Source organism: Pelodiscus sinensis, chromosome 1 (genome assembly GCF_052426305.1).
Source record: "Pelodiscus sinensis isolate ZL-2025 chromosome 1, ASM5242630v1, whole genome shotgun sequence".
Lineage (NCBI taxonomy): Eukaryota > Metazoa > Chordata > Testudines > Trionychidae > Pelodiscus > Pelodiscus sinensis.
In genome coordinates this window covers 243,020,976-243,037,721 of record NC_143052.1, presented here as the reverse complement: position 1 = coordinate 243,037,721, position 16,746 = coordinate 243,020,976, and the positions used below count along the sequence as shown (strand labels likewise).

Here is a 16,746-nt window from a genome sequence, read left to right as displayed (position 1 = left end):
TAAATTTGATGTCCCTTAATGTCTGAATAGCACCATTAGCTTGACCACATTGCACATAGCATGTATTAAATTGCACATTTTGTGGGTGTAAGGAGTAACAAACAACGCTGACTGTATACTATGTGGCTAAATTAAAGGTGACCTGCACAGAGGGGAAAATATGAGCCTGTGACTTTTTGTTGTTCAAGATGCATAAAGAATAACTCAATACACATGATAAAAATATACTGCTTCCTCCCCCCCCCCTCCCTACACATGAGAAGTTTCTAGTATTGTCTGGCCTGTGAGATTTTACGACGGTTGGAGAATGAGTGAATTTTGACAACAGAGGAATCAAGAGAGGGAAAGTTGACTAATGTAGGCCATGATCTAGGTCATGCAAAGCAGGTTGTATCATCAGGGCTCTAGACAGGAAGAGATTTTTAATTGGAATGTATAAAAATATTTTGTTTTAAATAGGTGTTTTTAAAAACAAATACTTAGTTGATTTTTGGAGAAGGGAAGTTTTTGTTTAAAGTAAAATCTCCACAGCCTTACTCCTTCGATAAAGTTGTAAAAACTATCAAAGAACAATTTTCTGAGACTCAACAAGTCCTTTAGTAAACTGAGGGGAATCAGGACTGGAAACCAGAACTAATTTTTCTAGAATTTCTAAGTTAAGAAAATCATAATGAGATCCATATAACTCATGGGAACTACTCATATTAATATTTACTCCATGTATAAGCATTTGAAGGCTTTTGCCCAGCCCCAAAGCTATTATCAATAAGGAGCATTTAAGAAATAATATGTTGCCTATCCATATTATTCCATGTTTATAGCATTGTGTGTGTAACATGTTGTTTACCTGGATCTGCAACTGTTGGGGATTTGTGTGTGATTTCATCCCCTAGGAATTTTACAAATGAAATCCTGAACAGAGAATAAATGAACAGCTGCTCCATCTAAAATCCCTTTTTTTCGGATTTCCCACCCTCAACAGCAAAGAAAACAGCAGAAGAGCTCATCACTAGTTTCTCCCAAGAGCAGCAAGTGCTCTGGCCTCTAGAACCCCTGCAACTCGGACCTGCGAGAGCATTCTAGGGCTGTCCCAATGCTGCGCCGAGTTCGCCCCCCTCCGGGGAGAGCGACAGCTACTGTCACTCCCACCACTGCCTACTAGGCTATCTCGGTAGCTGGGGCTAGGGCTCTGGAGTAAGTGATGGAAAAAAGGACCACCTCGCACCCTTCTCGTTGCTCCGCTTGTGCGATTAGCTCTTTCCGCTGGCGGGAAGCTCCCGATGCTTTTCGGATTTTCTGTTGCAGGTTCCTGCGAACAGATGTTGGTCAGTCGCACTTCCTGAGATTGTCACTCACAACCCACTGGGAGCCAGGGCAAAATCTGGGAAGGCTTGTAAAGCGGATGTACGTGTGTATTGTTACCTCGAAATATAAGTCACCCCTCCACGGCTACATCCTACCGTCTCTGCACACACCCACCCTTCTGGCTTCCAGAGCCGGGCAGTTTGCAGGAGGCGGCTCCTTGAACCTATAGCAGAAGGGACTGAGAAGAGGGTTGAAACATCAGCTGAAACGTGGGGAGTTTTCCCCTTGCGTTGAGACTCCGGGAGGAGGGGAGGAAAGGAAAGGCAGCAGGCTCAAACCGCTCCCGTCCCAAGCCTCCTAGCTCCTACAAACCTAGCTCGGGAGCGTGTCCCCTTGCAGTTTTGCTCGCTGTACCGGGCAAAGGACTCCAAGGGGGCGGAGTTCAGCGCGCTGCGTGGGTGAAAAGGGTGGCTTATTTTGGGGGAGGAGGCGGGGAGGCGGAGTGCGCATGCTCTCCCGCCCTTCATGACGCGAACTGCCTGATTAGCAGGCAGGCAAGGAGCAAAGCGGGAGGGGGAGGCGAGCGGGTCTGGGCAGGGCTTGGGCGCTGGAGAGAGTAAAGCAAATTGCACGCTCAATAAAACACTGTGGGGAAGCAGCGAGGAGCCAGGGCAAAGTCAGGGACCTCCCCCACTTGCTTTTTCTTCCTTGCAAAGTGTCCAGCCGCGGCAGCAGCAGCTCGAGCCGAGTTACCTGCGCTGGGGGGGACGAGGCGCCGGTGGGGCAGCAGCGCACACATGGGTGGCCGGTGCCCCGGTGCACGCATGATTTAGCCGGGGCAGAAGAGGCGGCGGGCGGAGCGGGGGCAGGGGAGTCGCTCTCTGCTTCCTCGAGTGGGCGGCGACGGGCGGCTGAAGAGGAGCAGCCGCTGCTCCATGGAGCTGGAAAGGGGGAGCGAGGCGAGCTAGGCAGCCCGGCCGGCCGAGCGGCTCCGGCTCACCATGGATTGCAGCCTCATCCGCACGCTTATCAACAGATATGTAAGTACCCGGGCTGCGCCGCCACTCCCGCGGGCCGCTTCTCCCTGGCGGGAGAGGGAGCGAAGCGCCTACGCGACACGCCCGCTGGCCCGGGGAAGCGCCCCCTGCAAGCCGGAGGGTGCTGCGGAGCCGGTCACTGTCCTCCCTCCCAGGGAGCGCAGCCCCCTCCGGGCGGCGAGCGGGAGCGCTTGGTCCCCCCGTTTCGGAGCAGCCGATACGCTTCCTGCCGGGAAGGGAACTCGGCCGGCGGGGCAGCAGGTTGCAGCGCAAGCGGTGGCGGGCGCGCCTGGCTCCATGCCCAGTGGCGCTTACGGACAATCCTCTCGCTTACTCCTGGGAGTCCCGGCTCTGCCCCGCTCGCTTCCTGCAGCGCGCGGCGATGGGCCGCTCCCGGCCGCTAGTTGCTTGCGGGACGGGAGAGGTTTGAAGTCTCCCGGCTGGACCAGCAGGTGCCCCTCCTGCGAGCGCGAAGTGTAAACACTTGTTCTAGCTCTACTTGCCATGCGTTGCGTCGATACAATATTTGGTTTTGTCCAATTCATGGGCTAGTTATTCGCTGGTGAGTAGTTGAATAGCACAGTATTTCGGGCTGTTCAGTAAGTGAAAACTAGCCTTCGTGTAATATGATGAATATTGCTCGGCCGGACGCAATCCACTGAGAGGTGGATCTCTGGTTTTTTGCTAAATCTGCCTTCTGTTTTTGGGAGCCTTTGCATCTGAAATAAAATACTTGATATCCTGTATTTCTCCAAACCTAGTGAAATACAAACCCCCAACAAAGACCACATAGTTATTTTTATCAAGTTGATTACAATGAATGAACCAGAATGAATCCGTTCAGCGATTCTCTTTTCTGCTGAAAGCTGACCTTAGATCAGTCATGAGTTTGATAGTCTCATGATTTGCAGGGAGGTCAAGAGAAGCCTTCGGGGCTTATACTTGCACATGACTGAAAGGAGGATATGGTTTAAACAGTTGTTAGTGATCCCAAAATATGTATGGGGATTGTCCTGCACTTTAGTTTAAAAAAAAAGTAAAAGTCAGTTTTCCCACCTAAAACAAGGACAATTTACTGTACACAAATGTAAATAATACTGTTGGAGTGGACCAGAGCTAGCAACGAATAGCAAATCAGATTTGATTTAGAATTTTTTAAACAATGAATTTACAAGTATTTCTTATAAATGTAAGGTGACATTTACTGTTAAGTGCAAAGCAATGTGTAGTGCGGAAAAAAATCTCAATTTATATGATGGGTTCTGAATGATCGGTTATCACTTGAGAAAGATCTTAGCATCATTGTGGATAGCTCTCTGAAAACATCCGCTCAATATCCAATGGCAGTCAAAAAGCAAAGTGTTAGGAACCATTAGGAAAGGGATACATGAGACAGAAAATGTCACAAAGCTGTGGCATGCCCATACCTTGTATACTGCATGCAATTCGTGTCACCCTGTCTCCAAAAGATGTATTAGAATTGGAGAGTGGGAAGTACAGAGACGTGCAACACAAATGTTTAAGGATATGGCACAGCTTCTGGATGGAGAGAGATGTAAAGAGTCTGGGGATGTTCATCTTAGAAAAGAGTGTTACATGAGAACTGGAGTCATAGGTAGCGGGTTTAAATGAAATTCTTAGGTAGTGGGTCTAAAAAATGTCAAAGCACTTCACACGATGGACAGCTTGTGGAACTCATTGATAGCTCTGCAGGTCCCTGGGCAAGAGGGAGGGCCATGGTGGCTCTGTACTCTGAGTGGGTGGGGCCTTGGGTAAAAGGAGTGTAGCTGGGGCAGCTAGCTCTCTGTGCTGCTCAGAGCATGGTGCACTTCCTCTCGCAGCCTCAGAGCCACAAGTGGTACTCCAGATAGCCAAAGCCTTGGGCCCTTTAAACAGCTGCTGTTGCAGTAGAAGCAGTGACAATCAGGATTCCCAGGCTCCTTTACATTGGCAGGCCCTGGGGCAACTGCCCCCCTTTACCACCTCCTATTGGTGGGCCTGCCAAGGGATGTTGCGAAAGACAAAACTATAACTGGGGGTTCAAGAAGCAATTAGATCAAATCAAATCATGGAAGAGAGATCCATCAATGGATCGAATGTGATCAGAGATGCAACCCCATGTCTCTGAATTTTTGATCACTAGAAGTTGGGACTGATAACAGGAAATGGATCACTCCATTACTTGCCCCTTCTGTTTATCCCTTTAGAAACACTTGACAGTGGCCACAGTTGGAAGACAGTATACTTAGGCTAAGGATGCTGCTGGTTTACCCGTATGGCCATTGTTTCCTTTTGAGGAAGAATGAATTGACTTTGAAATGAACAAAGCATATGCTTTTGAAATCTGTATGAAATGAACAAAGCATATGGTTTTGAAATCCGTATGAAATGAACAAATTATATCAAAATTAGTATTGTATTAAGTTGGAGCAAGGAGTATATTGAGGTATTAAAGAATCAGTGCTAAACCAGGCTTTCATTAACATCCTCATTAATGATCAAGAAGTGAGGCTAAACAACATTCTTACCAAGTAACCACTAAAAACAATACAGAGAAGTTATCCTGCATTCACATTCGGTTCAACTGAACCTAAATGTGAATGAATGCAAATTAGTACATTTGAGGATGGAAGGTGGGAAGCCAAACCATAAATATTTATGGCTGGGGATAAAACCTTGGAGTGTTTAGTGTTATGATTTTTTGCTAAATATTCTGAAGTATCTTGTTCTAAATCAGGGAGATTTTCATTCTGGTGAAACCATAGCTAAAGTAACCAGGTTGAGTGTTTTTTTTTTTTTTTTTTTAAAGCTTTTCAAAGATTTGGACAAATTGGAGGGAAATGAGAAGAGGTTACAGGAAAAATGACAAGTGTTGAAGGGATTTCCTGTGGAAAGACTTCTAAAACTGTATGCTTCAACTAAGTGATGATGGGTGGGGTGGCAATGGAGGCACTGGGTTCACACACATTTGCAATGTGGCCCTGCAGACAGACAAGGAGTTGCAAAATATTCAACAAATTTAAGTCTCACTCGTTGAGTTGGACTTGCATGATGGAGGACTCTGTCTATTAACAGATAGCCATAGCAGTGGATCTCATTGAGGTCTTGCCACTAAGAATTCTTCACCCCAAGTCTTCTCCTGATGCTTTTTAGCTATAATAGTGTGTAGGTGGATTGTGGATGGATAAATGGTGTTATAGATAATGTGGGTATTGGCATATCAGAGGCTTTGCAGATGAACAGTGTTCCCTGTCCAACACCTGACTAACGGATGCTGAGTGATAAGACCTATTTGGTCTTAATTTGTTGATAAACAAATTCTGCATGTTGAACTTAATTGTAGCTCCTATGAGGTGGTATCCATCAGATGCAGATAACTTCAATTGTGTGGTTTTGAGGTGATAAAAGGGATGAGTAAAACATTAGGATCCTTTATTCAAAAAGTAAATGTTGGTCTCCTGTACTTCCTAAGGTGTGAGAAGTGATAGTTCTCACTACATTTGCAATCTGTGTCCAAAGGCATGTGAAGTCAAGTATAACTTCAAGGTTATGCAAAGACTTAGAGATCTGATGCCCTTAGTTCAAGGGGAAGTCTGTTTTGCTAGCATCTTCAAATGTCTGTTTACTGTTTTACCTGAATGGTTTGTCACTTGCTTCAGGGGGTAGCCAAGTTTGTTATTTTTTCTGTACAGACTAATGGTCTAGTAGCACTTTATAGACTAACAAAATATGTAGATGGTATCCTGAGCTTTCGTAGGTACAGCCCACTTCTTCAGACTATTTTTGTTGTTGTCATTTGTTTGCTTATTTGTTCCAGGCATGGGTCTGCTTTGGCAAACCCAGACTTTAACTAGTATGCTAAGCACTGCAAATATTGTAATGCACCTATTATAGCCCCTTAAGTAGTGGGAGAACATTCTAGAAGAGAAGTATTAATCATAACAAAATAGTCAAGTCCAAATGCATTCTGCTTGCTTTCTCCAAATTATTCTTTGCTTCCACACACATCCACAGCCCTGTGTAAGCAAAAGGGGTGGGGTAAGAGAATCCACATGCCACAGTTTGTAAATGCTTTGGAATCCTTCTAGATCAGGGCTACTCAACTTTAGGAGCCCAAGGGGCCACAATGATACTCACAGCACATGCCGAGGGCTGCCACTTAAGTATGGTTGCATATATATGCAACCAAATAGCTTCTTTCACACTGACGGGCATGAAGACAAGATTAAGGCAAGACTACACAACATGCAGGCCCCATTTAAGACAGTTCTGCTGATATTAGTGAAATGCAATATTTACCCCATTTCCACTCATATGACAGCACTTTTAATAAGCAAAGACAGTCTAGGAATTTAACTACTAAAATGCATATCAACAGAAGACCATTATATTGATTCCCTGTTTGGAGAGTGTTCTCAGTGGAGGCCATGTTCAAAGGATCCCACCTGTGGACTGTGTGTTGAGCCCTGTGTAAACCCAAACCACAATGCAGGCTGCAAATAAACGGGCCATGTGCTGAGTAGCTCTGTTCCAGACAATATAAAAATGTAGACTTACTGCACTTTAAGTTGGAATATTTGTTTGCGTTTTGTTTTCTGAAAGTAGTGCTTTAGTCGGTTTCAGTTTTTCAAGCATAGTACATGGGTCTTTATGAAGTATAAATATTCAGTTATTTTTCTGTAATGTAGAACAGAAGTTTCTCACTAAATATACAGGTATATAAGTGTAAACCATGCAGTTTCCTGAAAACTTGAACATGTTTTGATTCTTATGGGAAGGGTGGCAGGATATACACTCTCCGTCACCGATGTGACGATATTCCAGGGTGTGGATGTCACCTCCTCAGCCATGAGGCAGCTTCCCATGTCTACAGTCTGTGAATCTTCCTTGTCTCTGGGTAACCCCCCAGTCCATAAGTGGCCCTGCTCACAGGGCAGTGTGGCCCAATGGCCAGAGTCAGTATACACCCCTTTAGTTCAGGACAGCATGGCCTACTAGCCAGAGTCAGTAAATAACCCTCAGTTCAGGGTAGTGTGGCCTAAGGGCCAGAGTCAAAAGGGTTGGGGTTAGTACCCTAGTAACCCAGGCCCCTGTGAGCAGCAGAATGGTCTGCCACTCCCTCAGTGGGGAATGCGGCTAAAACATGCCAAGGATATCTGGTGGGAGGGGCTGCTCCTACACCCTTCCTGGGTTACTTCCTACTGCTGCAGTTGGATTGGCATCCCACGTGGTAGCTGGGTCTTCTGGTTCTCTGGCAGCAGCTTCTCCCTGGAACTCCACAGGGGTTGTATTGCAGCTGTCTCCTGGGTCACTGGTTCCGACTATCAGAGTTTCTGGCTGTAGCCAGGAGCTCTAGCTGGAGGTCCTTATTTTTCACTGGCCAGCCCAGACTGAGCTGCTCTGCTGCCTTTTATACTGCCCCAGAATTTGGATCATGCCCAGTCTGGGTGAAAGGGTGGGACTTCCTCCACTCACAGGCCCCCCTCTTGCTTCAGTGCAGGGTATGCACTCCCCGTCACAGTAAGCAAAACTAATTTCCTAACGAAAAGTTTCACTAAATCGTGTATATTAAATTTAAAAATCAAAACGTATCCAATTTTTTTTTTAATTAGACTGACTTTTTAGAAGGGAAAAAGACTTGAATTTTGGGTCATTTTTACAGTGAAGTTAAAGTAACATCTGTTTCTGTGATGGAGTATACAGATCCCAGACTGTTATCAGAGGAGTTACATCCCAAACTGAAGGGGCATGCAAAATGTTTTTAACTCAGGGTCTCAGAGTGGAAGCCATGTTAGTCTGTAATTTTAAAAAAAAGAGTGTTCCTGTAACACCTTGGTTTTGCCCATGAAAGCTGATATTATATGAACTGCTGGGGTTCCTTTCAACAGGGCTCTGAGAGAGGACGTGGTGGAGAGAGAGGTTAAGTGTTTTGTTCTATGAACCATTTAAGGCCAATGTCCTGCTGCTGAGGAAAGGTATAAATGCTCTTAGCCTGGGGTCAGGAACCTGGCACCACACTTTCTCCCCACTCCACTGAAAACAGAGGTTCTCTAACCACAATGAAAATAAGTCCTTAAAGCACCCCTAACACAATATTCCTGATAAGTCCCTGGTAATCTTTTTTTCTGGTTTTTCAATCCCATTTTGTTTAAAAAGTTTTTCCTCTGTTGCTGCGTGAAAGATTAAAGCAAACTGGAAATCATACTGTACAGGAGAAATGAGGAAACTGATTATACATAAAATAAAACTGGAAGTAATTTGGGATGTTAACTAACTTGTATTTGTGTAAACATGTAACCACTGAATTATTTTTTTTTAAAGTGGTTACATGTTTATATGTGTCAGGGGTGAGGAGACAGGAACCGTGCTTGTGGGAAGATGGCTCTCTGAGCACTTGCTCCCACCTGACACCCCCTCACTCAGTACCTCTGAAACAGAGGCAGGAGGGGGGGTGTAGTTAGGATTAACCGATAAGCCCAGGTTTATCGGTTAATTGTGTAAATGACTACATGCTAACATCCCTAAAAGTAATGGAGAATCTTTTTTTCTCTTTGCACAGTTTACAGTAGGTATAGTAGACGTGTGACTTCAATTGGTAGTGTCCCTTTAAATATAAACTTGTCATTGTAGATTCAGCCATGACTTTTATTTTAGGTGTATATGACTTCCTTACAATTCTTTGAAGATGTGCAAATTTGAAGTTGAACTCTAAAATACAAACGACTTACTGTGAAATCAACTTTTGTAATCTGTATCTGTAGCTATAGCTAACTAAACAGATTGGGCATTAACCATTGGTATATTGCCATACCAATATTGAAAACGCATTAAATATTGAGTCTCTTATTTTATTTCATGTTATTCCCCTCCCCCTAAAGCATTCTGACAAATCTGTACTTGGACAGATACAGCGTAAGTGTGTAAATGGAACCTTTTATGAATGGGTTAGAGGTAAATCCTGTATTTGAAGGCAGGTCAGTTTGAAGGTCAAGGCTTGAAAATCCTTTACTAGATGCTTACTAATGGCAAGTTAAGTGTCATCATTGCTGTTCACAGGACCAGAATAGCCTCAGTTTAAATGCCCAGTTTTGTTAACTTTCCTAAGCTTCAGCAGAGGTACTGGAGTTGACCATGAGAAGATTTGGGAAGATAGCTTTACATCAGATAATACCTGAAAGAGTGTTACTGCCCTCAGGGGCTAGAATTTTAATCTCCCCAAAACTTAAATTTTTCAAATATTGGTGGATATAATGTGCACCTTTCTCTAGTGAGTAAAGTATGTTTTTTCAAGCTCTGCTAATAGTTAAAAAACAACAACAAAAAAAACTGGCTTCATTCTTCTGTGGCTGTTTTTCATGGTTCTCTTCTCACTTTGTTGCTCTTGTAACCATGTTGTCGTCATATTTCCTTCACTGAAGTCAGTAATGTTACAAGTGACACGTAATAAAATACTTGTTTGATAGTCAACACTGCTATTTCATGCTCCAGGCTTGACTTTTAAGATCCTTTTTATTTAATAATAATAAAAAACAAAAGTACATTTTGAACTTTTATTGCTTTTCTTACCCTTTTAAGCTACTTTTACATACATGTCAGAGATATCTATTAAGCAACCGTAATCCTTCTTGTTCAGCTTGGACATCGTAAGAAATTTCAGTGGATTCATTAGGTAATTAATTAGGCTAGTAAAACAACTTGTTCCATTTCTTTAGAAAAGAACACTTTGATACTTAAATTTATCATAATGGAAGGGAAAGAAACCACATTCTATGGGTCTTTAATATATTATTCTCTGAACTTTATCTCCATATTTTCCTTTAAAAATAAGCTTCCTTTCCCCCAAATAACCTAGGCCTTATGTAAAATAAGCATTTGTTGGAAAGGCGAGTTGTGGGAGAATTATCCAAGATAATCAAGTTGGCTGTGGGCTGGTGCAGAAGATTGAGTAGTAAAGAATTCTCTACTCCTGTTTATGGTGATGTCTAGTGCCATCGTCTTGATTTGGGGTAATGTAAGTATTTCAAATTGGATAATAAGTTAAAAAGAACAAATTTAGACATAACAGCACTGTTTGAGAGAAATCAAATATGCTCTGATGATTAAAACTGTCTTAAGAAAATTATCTTGTAAAATAGATTGTTATGCAAGACATTATTCATATGCTATAAAGTAAGAGTATCTTGCAACTGCATCCCTTTGTTAGGGATAACAACATGAATTAGTAATTGTAAAACTTCTGATGTTCCTGCTTCACTTGCTTGCTTTATTTATTTTTTAATGAGCTGAGAGGTGGCTCAAATTCTGGGAGCTAAATGCACAAGTTTTGACTTGATAAAATGAATAACTTTTGTTTACTTGAATCTTGGATATAATGGATGTTACTGTGCTGGCTGTGGAGCTGGACACAGGCTTGAAGTTATTTGCTCTCCAGGCAATCTGGTAAATGTTGCTCGCAGCATACATTTGCTAAGATACTAAATGGTCAGTAAAAAGCTTGCAGCCCTTGCTTGACTGTTTGTTCTGTATGGATAGGATAACTCACCCTGATCTGTAGCTACTACTGTCTAGTCTGACTGTTTTGATTTTTGGCAGGACTAGTTGAGTTAGAGAATCGCAGTTACTAAAATGCTCTACTTTGTTGGTTGTATATATTTTTAAAAATAACTGTCACTACTGCTTCCTTGCTTTTGCTGTTCCGTATGTTCCCATTACTTCAGAATGACAAATCTAGAATGCTAAATCTATTCTTTACTGGAAGTACAGATTTTGTTTTCAGTATTACATTTGATAAATTATAGGTTCCCTAGAAAGGAAATCTCTATAAATCTTTGATCACTGGAGAAGTTCCAGTGTAGCAACATTAATCCTTTAAAATTTTTGAAAAATGGAATAATTTAAATCATTTAAAAAAATGTATGCTTCCCCCTACTTTTACAGAAGTGGTGGAAAATGGAATCTTGGGGTATGTCTAAACAGCAAGGTTATTTCAAAATAACTGTTTTGAAATAACTTTCCTAGCGTCTACACAGCCAAACCGTTATTTCGAAATTAATTCAAAATAGCGGAGCGCTTATTTCGAATTTAGTAAACCTCATTCCACGAGGAATAACGCCAGATTTGAAATAGCACTGTGTAGACGCTTATTTCAAAATAAGGGGCCTCCAGCCCTTCCCAGAGTGCCCTGGTGGCCACTCTGGGCACAACCAGGAAAACTCCTTTCCCTCCCTCTCTCCCCAGAGTCCTTAAAGGGGTAGAGTCTGGCTACAGTGCCTGTGCCAGCTCCAGGCCTGCCAGCCCAGAGCCAGCAGTCACTGCCCCGACCCAGTGGCCCCACAACATGAGCCAGCAAGCCACTGGCAGCCAACCCTCCGCCGCTCTGCAGGACCAGTCCCCTGGCTTCCAGGAGCCTGCCAGGGGCTGCAAAAGGTCTGTGCCTTTCTGGTCTAGTGTGGAGATCATGGACCTGATTGAGGTTTGCAGGGAGGCATCCAATGTCCATGATCTCTGCACTAGACGCAGCAACACGGCCGTCTGCAGGAGGATGGCTGACAGCCTGGCCACTAAAGGCCACATGCGCACCCAGGAGCAGGTGCGCATGAAAATCAGAGCTGTGACAGGCCTATACCAGAGCCACAGGGGGCAGCTCCAGCCAGGGGCAGACCCACACACCTGCCCCCATTTTGACGCCCTGGACTGAATTTTGGGGGGGTGGGACAGTCCTGGCCCCCCAGATGGTCATCAACCCTGGGGCAGAGAGCCCTCACCAGGGCATCAAGGAGGAGGAGAGCCAGGAGCCAGAGGAGGCTATCATCACCACCCCGATGAGCCAGGACCCCTGAGCTGCCCCAGCAGACCTGTTGCCAGTGTCCTCTCAGGCCAGGGAGGCAACAGGTGAGTGCCATCACTGTCCCCTTATGGGGGCTGAGGGGACGGAAACCTGGGACTGCATGTGTGGGCCTTGCTGTCCATGGATCATGCAGCAACCTGTGCATGTGAGAGCATGTGCCATGCCACCCATTGTCATGTGGCCCCAGCTGGCTGCCAAACAGGGGCCTTACCCTGTTAGCCACACGCGTGTGTGAGGAGGCATGACATTCTCCTGACTCCGGGGTGGGACACAGCTGGATGCACTCTCCCTCCACAAGGCCACTCTACACAGAGGCAGGGGACATCTCCCCTCCTCCTCCCCCCCCCCACTATATACACCACAGGGGCATGGGTGTGGTCTCCAGGCAGCTTCCACTCCTGGGGATAGCAGGATATTCCGAACATGGCCTGTGTGCAAGCACATCGGCTCTGATGGTGCAGGGAATGGTCATCCTCACCTTGCACAGGGGGGCTGGGCTTCACCCACTATGTCCCCAGGGATAACTGACCATTTCTCTTGTTTCTCCACGGCTGCACCAGCTGTACGTACAGTGCGTACCACCCTGCCCAGGACATGCTCTTGCGCCCGAGGGCTCCACAGTCCCACCCGTGCAGTGGAGGGGCACCAACAGCAGCACCTGGGGGCACTGCGAGCCCTGCATTGCCCTTGCAGTGGGTGCAAGAAGACCTGTAGCTCCAGCGGGAGCAGCTTGCCCAGGGCCGTGCCATTTGCCAGCACCTGAAGACCCTGGTGCAGAGTGTGCTGCCTCCTGCCACTCTAGCGCCTGCTGCCTCCCCAGCTACCACTCCTCCTCCCGCTTCTCTCCTCCACCTCCTACCCACTCTCCATCCCCCTCCCCATCTCCCTGGGGACACTGAGGTGCCCGCGTCCGCGGTGCCGGGAGACAATTGGCCCGGCAAGACCCTCTAACCGTGAGCTCTGAGCTTTCCCTCCCCATTCTTTCCCTTGCTTCCCCCCCTTCCAGCTCCCTCCTCCCAGGTTTCACCTTCCCCTCTCCCGCCCTCTCTTCTCCCCTCTCCCACCTCCTTTACCCAGTCTCACCAGAGTTTCATCCCTCTCCCCCCCCCCCCCGTTTTGTTAAAGAGTTTGAATTTATGAAAATGTGTGTACTTTATTTTATGTTAGGGAGGGGTAAGTGGAAGGACGCGAGGGAGGAATGAGGCACAAGCCCCCAGTGGGGCACACCAGGGGGACTGTTAGTGCTCCTCAGGGTGGAAGCTCTCCCTCAGGGCCTCCTGGATACTGACAGCCCCCCAATGGACCTCCTGGATGGCAGCCTGCAGCAAGTGCAGCCAGACTTGCAGCAACGCATCCAAGAGAAGCACCAGAGCGCCTAGGAGCTCTGGCTCCATGTTGCAGAGTGCTGTGATGTCCCGAGTGAGGGCAACCAAAGCACGCAGAAACAAAAATGCTTTGCTGTCGCTCATCGAGGTAGACAAGCAAGCAGTGAAACCTGAGAACCAACTGTCCGGAGGGTGGGGGGCATTTGAGCACAGACCTCAGATAGCCTCAGGCAGCAGCCCCAAACAGTAAGTCCTGACCTGGTGCCCTACCAGAACTGGTTCCGGCTAGCCTTAAATGTGATTCAGAGTCCACTCAGTGTGTACGCGCTATTTTGAAATAGCAAAATGCTGTTTCGAAATGCATTTTGTGTGTAGATGCGTTATTTTGAAATAACTTATTTCAAATTAACTATTTTGAAATAAGATATTTCGAAATAATGCTGTAGTGTAGACATACCCTTGGTTAGGTCAGACGATGGTAATGAATGGCCTACCAATGTGTTCCTCTGAAAATATACATAAAGGCTGTGTCTAGACTGGCATGATTTTCCGCAAATGCTTTTAACGGAAAAGTTTTTCTGTTAAAAGCATTTGTGGAAAAGAGCGTCTAGATTGGCACAGACGCTTTTGCGCAAAAGCACTTTTTGCAGAAAAGCATCCGTGCCAATCTAGATGCGGTTTTGCGCAAGAAAGCCCCAATCGCCATTTTCGCCATCGGGGCTTTTTTTGTGCAAAACGGTTTTCAGTTGTCTACACTGGCCCTCTTGCACAAAAGCATTTGAGTAAGAGGGCTTTTTCCCAAATGGGAGAGTCATTGTATTTGCGGAAGAACACCGACAATCTTATATTAGATCGTCAGTGTTCTTGTGCAAATTCAAAGCGGCCAGTGTAGACAGCTGGCAAGTTTTTCCGCAAAAGCAATTGCTTTTGCGGAAAAACTTGCCAGTCTAGACGCAGCCAAAGAGTTTCAGCATATTTCCTGTTAGTGTTCAGTTTCATACAAGTATTCCTGTGCAGTATTTGAAGTGATCTATACTATTCTAAAAGGAGAGGCATCCATCACACTATTAGTTACAGAGAACAGACTTGCGAGGCTCCCCTGCCTCTGGAGGGTCCCGAGGTGGGAAGGTGCAGTGCAGGTGTTTTGCTTGCCTTTCACTTTCCTGCTGAGTTGCCAGAGACCGACCAACCAACTGCCACCAGATAATGGCGTGCACCCCACCCTGGCAGTGCGAACTGTGTGCTGCTCCCATTTCACGAACCAGCCCGCCTTGAATGCACCAGGACCTGGTCAGAGCTGCTCTGCCGCACAGCCAGCGGGCTCAGGAGGAGACTCACACCAAAGTTGGGTCTGAGAGGCCTCTTCACCCCCTCCCCCCCAACAGCCACCAGATTTTAGTTGTGCCCCTGTTTGTGAGCCTGAGCCCTGTCTCCCCCAGCAGTCTATTAAATACCCGAGTCAGCCCCTCGGTACCACCCTGTTCTCACAAACCAGGCCCTGAAATGCCTCTCTACCTACTCCCTCTGCCATGACCCTGAAATCCTCCCTCTTCCCCCCCTCACACTGGTTCAGTTAAGTTAGCAGCCCATGGGCGGAGTGTGGAATGGAGGCTGTGCCTTGCCAGGAACGCAGGGAGTCCAGCCAGCAGGTATGGGCAGGCTTGCCAGGATCCAGCCCACTGGCACCTGGATGATGGACTCCAGTGGCCCCATGACACTCTCTGACAGATGTGTGCACACAGCCTGTGGGGGTGGAGCAGTGGGGACATGGCCATGGCAGCAGCAGATCCTTCATGGGCATTCTGAGTATACATCTATTGTTGCAACTGGACAGGTAATGCTAGTTGATGTACAGGGTGAACCACTTAAATTGAATATAATTCTGAAATGTCTGTTTCTATTAAATGCCAAACACTTTATTAGTATCCATGTTTTAATCGCTACTGAAACAGTGAGGAGAAAAATGTTAAAGCTGACCATTAAGCTAAAGTGTGTGTGGCGCGGGGGGTGGGGGGGAACACTTAAATATGAAACTTGGAAACCGATGTTATTAGCCTGTTGATCTGGGATTGTTCTGTTTAAAGGGACATGGTGAACTTCCACAAAAAAATATAAGTTGTCTCTGGTGCTTCACCTATCCAGGCCAGTATTTGTGGGCTTAGTCACATGTTTTTTCTATATATCTCGCTGTTAGAGGGTTCACATAACCTGGGAAAATGGGCTAACCATCCTGGACATAGTGAAACTGACTGACTTAATACAAAGCGTAATCAAATGTACTTAGCAAACTGGAGAAATTTGTCCAATTTCAGTTTTTAGTTGTAGCTACAGTCCGTTTCTTTTTAAAATGCAGCAGTATGACTTAACATAGTGTGCCTTCAAAATAATAATCTGTGCCTTTCAGAATGTTTAATGACCAAAGAATAGTTAACTTTGACATCCTTCAAATTCAGCTCCGAAACCTGGGTGGAGGGAAGGAGAAAACAAATAACTTCCTGAAACATGAATTTCGTGTTTAGTATTCTAGCTTTATTTGATCTGGAATCAAATGTTCATGCAGCACAGACTGGAAATGTATATTCACATATCACATTTTTCGTCCTGCTATTTCGGATAGGGATGTTAAATAGTGATTAGGAAGCTAATTTTCCATTGATTACTTGATAAGGAAGTTCACGGTGACTGACAGCTCTTACTACATTTAAAAAGCAGAGGTGCAGTGTCTGGGACCCAGCGCGAGCCAGGACAGCTGAGTCTCCAGTTCCCCCTGTTTCCCCTGCTGCACCTCCCCTGCCCCCCATGGAGACAGTGCTGGGGGAAACTGGCTTTTAACAGAGACTGGTACAGAGGGAGCAAGGGGGAGGGAAGCATCTTGTTAAGTAGGGACTCGACTACCCAATAAGCCTAGACTTGTCAAGTACTCGATCAGTCACTTACATCTCTCTTAAGGAGGATTCCAAAATTAGGGATGCATCTATTTTCTTTGACAAATCTGTACTGTTTCGTTGGCCAGATGCTCAGGTACATCCGTACTTTGTCTTGTAATTATTCATATAGTTATCTACGTAATTTCTACTGTGGTAACTTTTGCACCTCAGTTTGTGTGTTTCCTCACCATCATTTGGCTTTCCCTTGAGTACCTTTCTTATTTCATTTCATGAATTGTTCTGTTGCCTGGCATTCTAGTCCTTCATAGTCTGATCCTCCTTGATGTTGAAAGGGTGATAAAATT

At 45.6% G+C, this 16,746-nt stretch overlaps 1 protein-coding gene across 1 annotated transcript in view; it reads left to right on the top strand.

The window, feature by feature from the left end:
- The first annotated feature begins 1,858 nt into the window (after positions 1-1,858).
- Positions 1,859-16,746, top strand: part of ATP11A (ATPase phospholipid transporting 11A) — a 236,011-nt gene continuing 221,123 nt past the window's right edge. Inside the window, exon 1 of the mRNA XM_006138951.4 lies at positions 1,859-2,345. Coding sequence (XP_006139013.3) covers positions 2,307-2,345 — 39 coding nt within the window. The 5' untranslated portion in view covers positions 1,859-2,306. The remainder of the gene's footprint in view (positions 2,346-16,746) is intronic.